Below are 4424 nucleotides of genomic sequence, written 5' to 3'. Positions count from 1 at the left end.
AACATGGCAGATCAATTTGTGTTGTATTATCATGTGACGGGGAAAAGCTCTCGTTCATAAGACGGTCTTTGTGCAAGCTATCGTAGATTTTCCTCGCGAGGAAAACGTGTTGTCAGCTCGGTAAACCGTCGCGATGGCGGACATGACGAGTCCACCGTTCAGTGACATTAAACGACCCGAGGAGGTGGTGGCGATGGCGATGAACGACGGCCTGAAATTCGCCGTGCTGATCGGACTGATCGAAGTGGGACAGGTGTCGAATCAGGAGGTTGTCAACACCGTGCTTCACCTGGTGAGTAAACGTGACGTTTCATGGACCCGTGCCGCGTGCCGGCCGTTCGTTTCACGGCCATTCCCGCCGATTCCGTGACATCGGCTGAAATCTGTCAACCGTAGCTGTCAAACTATAACGCTCGGCAATTTGCACGGAGCAGGACCCGTCTTACAACGCGAAATATCTCGCCGTTCGATGGAAATCGACAGTGATATCGTGCGAGTCAATTAACAGGGGACACGACGCAAATCAGTGACGCTTCCTACTTGTACGATTGCATTCAGCGTTCACTTGAAAACCTTGCTTGAACGTCACGGTACTTGTGCGGTAAACAAGCCTACGCTTGCACGTTTTTTCCCATGGAAATGGCATGCAAAACGTGACTGTGCATAATGTCATCTGTTATTCTTACACTTGTACGAGAATCGTCATTCAGTGTTACCAATCGTATTCTCGATTTAAATATTGGTCCACGTATCACGTTTTACGTGTAATTTTAACACGTTCCGCTCCGCGTGGATCATTCATAGAAACGAAATATTCTTCGGCTCTGCGACACGTTCAAGCGGTAATACTGTTCAACACTGTAACGTGGCTTTTTAACCTGCTTTTGAACGTCCTTCGACAAAACCTGTTAATTTTCTCGTGGCACGGAATACGTTAGTGACTTTTACGACTTTTTTTTTTTTCCTGGTTCATCTATTTATGCTATTCATCATCGTTGCGCGCTTTAGCATCGATTTCCGTTCGCTGCACGCGTGTCGCGCGATACGATCGACGCGTCGGGCTCGTGGAACGTGGAAAACAGAATAAAAAATCGCGAAACGTGGAAAACAGAATAAAAAATTGCGAAACGTGGAAATACACAGTGGCGGCAAGAGTTTATTGTCGCGCTTTTATTACGTTCAATCATGCGTTTGATAGCCACGGCGGCGCTAGGAAACGCTGTTTACCCACCAGCTACCGATATTGTCCTTATTTCTCCGGGGAATTCGGTTCTCGCGCGAGCTGCCCGCCGCGCGCCACGTAGAAAAACACGCTTATCAGCGCGACGAGATCGCGCACACCGTTCCCGCGTGGGACGCTCGTTAAAATTTCCGTGGATCGCGACGCCATAATCGAACGATTCACCGGTCAAATTTTCATGGGGCGACCGAACATTAACCTTTAATTTCTAACGTTCTCTTTAAACTACGTTTACTTTTATTTAAATTACTCTATTTTTATTCTCATATTTTTCAACTATTTTTATTTACATTTTTAATTATCTTGAATATATTGTATATTAAAATAGTGGAATAATGTAGAGATATTTTGGCTGTTAATCGCGCTCTGATGAAGAATTAGCGGGAAACATATATTTAACGTGAGTAGAAATTATGTAGGTCAATGATTAAGTTAATCCTTTGAACGATAAATCGCTATTCTAGATATTTATCAAAAATTCTGGAAATAATACGTGGATATACATTTATTTTACTCCTTTTTTGCGGATGTTTGTTTGACTCTGTATATTTATAAAAATTTCTAAAATTAATATGTTAGATATATTTATTTTAGTTATTTTTCTGGATGTTGAGGATTTCCTTGAATTTTTTTTTTATTATTAAGCGTTTGAATCCTCGTAGGTTTATTTACGTTGATTTCCTTGAATTATTAGGAACTTTTTAAGGTCCTTAAAATTGTTAGGGTTTGCTTTGAATTACTGGTGTGAAGGGAAATATTGTTTTTGAGTATTAGGACACCCAGTATGCTCTTAAATGACGTTTCTTCACCATATTTAGTACCACATATCACAAAATATATGTACGTTTGTTATTCAATGAAATTTCAGACAGAATAATTTTCTTTTCAATTTAATAATTTTGTAATGGCTATTTTTCTTTGCTTCGCAATCATTAAGTGCCCTAATACTCACAAAATATGCAAATTTCGTTGAAATATATTCCGAGAAATGCGATCGAATGATGGAGGATCTTCCCCACATTTTATTTGAATAATCAAAAATTGGATAAATAGTGAGTTGATTGGAAAAATATTGAAGTCTTTCGTACTATACACGACCCAAGAAATTTCGTTCAATATTGAACAAAAATAAGGGAAAAAGGGGAAGAAAAAAATACCAAAATTCATAACTGAATTTATTACACAATTTTGCACTTGCGATATCACATATCGAACAAGTTTATTAATAGGTTAGAATTACAGCCGAATGGCGATGATTTTAGTCAAAATGGCCGCAGAAATTACACGGAACCCAGAGTTCACTATTATTTCACCGGGATTACAATGAAATTGTGGGAAGGTTATCGAAGTGATCCGTGGCATATGGATCGTGGGTGATTTACGATATCTTCCTGCGATCGATGCTCTCGTCGTGTAAACAAGGGTGTTCCGAAGTAAAATAGAGGGGAAATGGGAAAAATGGACGAACGTAGAACTGGCCTGCAGTTGCAGATTTCCCACGACTTTGCACGTCCTACCGTCATTTTCAATTCTCTTCCTTGGAAATATCGGTGAAATTGTTGCCGGAGGGGTATTGCTATAAATGGCGTCTCGAAATCTGTCGAAAACGTGTAAGTACATGAAAGAACGTTTTCGTAATCCTCGGTGAAAACAGCCGGAGTTCTCGAGATCTCCAGTTATACAGCCAAAAGCTAGGCGAGCAAACACAGATAAGGACAAACCTCGTTAAAACCCTTCTCGTGCAAGAACTATCACCGAACTGTCGCCGGAACATTCTAAAGATTTCAGCTTACAATAGCTCGCAACCTTCCTACGATAGAGATATAACGCCGACATTCTTCGGATCTTTCGCGGAAATTGTTGAGAAAAATTGTTGAAATTTCGACGAAGGCAATTCGATATTTCTCCGACAAGTGTGAACAAAATATCTTGGACGTGTTATTGTAGATATTTAGCCGGAAGAAATTGCAATCCTGAAAATTATTTAAATGTTCTATTTTATATATGTATATACAGGGTGTCTCATTTATAATGAATATTAAATTATTATTACACTGATATTGAGATAGTAAGGAAGAATTGCTGAGAGGAGATTGCATGGTTTCAGGAAGCAATTAAAAAAAAAAATTTTCTCTCTAAAGTCATTTTGAATGTCATTTCAAGGTCATCGAATTTTGCGTGCATATTAACATCTGTTTTTGACAATGTTGGGTTATAGTAGACATCAAGACGAGTTCAACGACATACGACAACATAACCTTTAAATGACAAACAGTAGCAGAATGTCAGTGACCTTGGAATGACCTTCATTGAAGATGACGTTATAGAGATCTTTTTCCATTTTCACAAAAATGTCTTTGAACCGTATAATCTTCTTTTAGTCAGTTTTTCTGACTTTCAAAACAAGTAGAAATAATTAAAATGTTCAGTATAAGTGAGTCACCCTGTATATACATAGAATCAAGCCTATATAAGCCACGTGACTTGAAAGTCACGTCTCTTATAAGTCTCATTTAATTCTTTTATTGCTATACTGTTGCACCGTTAAATTATTGCCAGCAAATGTTTCTTTACAGTAATTATTATTTCTTGAATTATTAAATGTAGGATCGTAACGAATCTTAATTTTTCTTCTCGCGAACGAAGAAATATCGAGGGTTAACAAACGTCTTTTGATGTCCAGTTGAAAATAAGACTTCGATCGAACAGCGTTAAGATTTCTTCACCTAAACGGCCCGAGAAACCGTACGAACGTACGAACGCGTGTCTGTATGTACATACGTACGTGGGACACGGTTCCGAAACTGGCGAAGACAAATACGTAGCACGTGGCAACGATTAATGTCGGCCGTCACGGTTGCACGGAGTTACGATCGCGGCCGCTTTTCCGATTCTGACCGTCTCTCTCCATAGTTGAGAGAATTAGCCGGCGTCTCGCCGATTCGAACTGTTTTCCATTGATCTTCCCTCGGACCTCCACGGAACAGAGACGCACGGACGCGTCCGCAAACGTTTACTCCACTCTCGCGTTCCCTGTGAATGGATTAGCCTCATCGATGACACTGTTCTACGTAACTTTTACGAGAGAAAATTTCTGGCTAATTTTTTTACAGATTTCCTTTCTGTGTTTTGTGTTCTGTTGAATGTGATATTATTTTGAAATTTTTGGGATTCTTGTTTGTTG

General features: G+C 39.5%; 1 protein-coding gene across 1 annotated transcript in view; it reads left to right on the top strand.

Moving 5' to 3' along the window:
• The window catches only part of LOC108571475 (neurobeachin), a 664931-nt gene continuing 660507 nt past the window's right edge, over nucleotides 1-4424 (top strand). The window contains exon 1 of the mRNA XM_017933530.1: nucleotides 1-292. Coding sequence (XP_017789019.1) covers nucleotides 134-292 — 159 coding nt within the window. The 5' untranslated portion in view covers nucleotides 1-133. The remainder of the gene's footprint in view (nucleotides 293-4424) is intronic.

The sequence above is a fragment of the Habropoda laboriosa genome, unplaced genomic scaffold, assembly GCF_001263275.1.
Source record: "Habropoda laboriosa isolate 0110345459 unplaced genomic scaffold, ASM126327v1 scaffold40, whole genome shotgun sequence".
Taxonomy (NCBI): domain Eukaryota; kingdom Metazoa; phylum Arthropoda; class Insecta; order Hymenoptera; family Apidae; genus Habropoda; species Habropoda laboriosa.
Note: the sequence above shows the minus strand (reverse complement) of the source record. Positions and strands in the feature narration are given on the sequence as shown.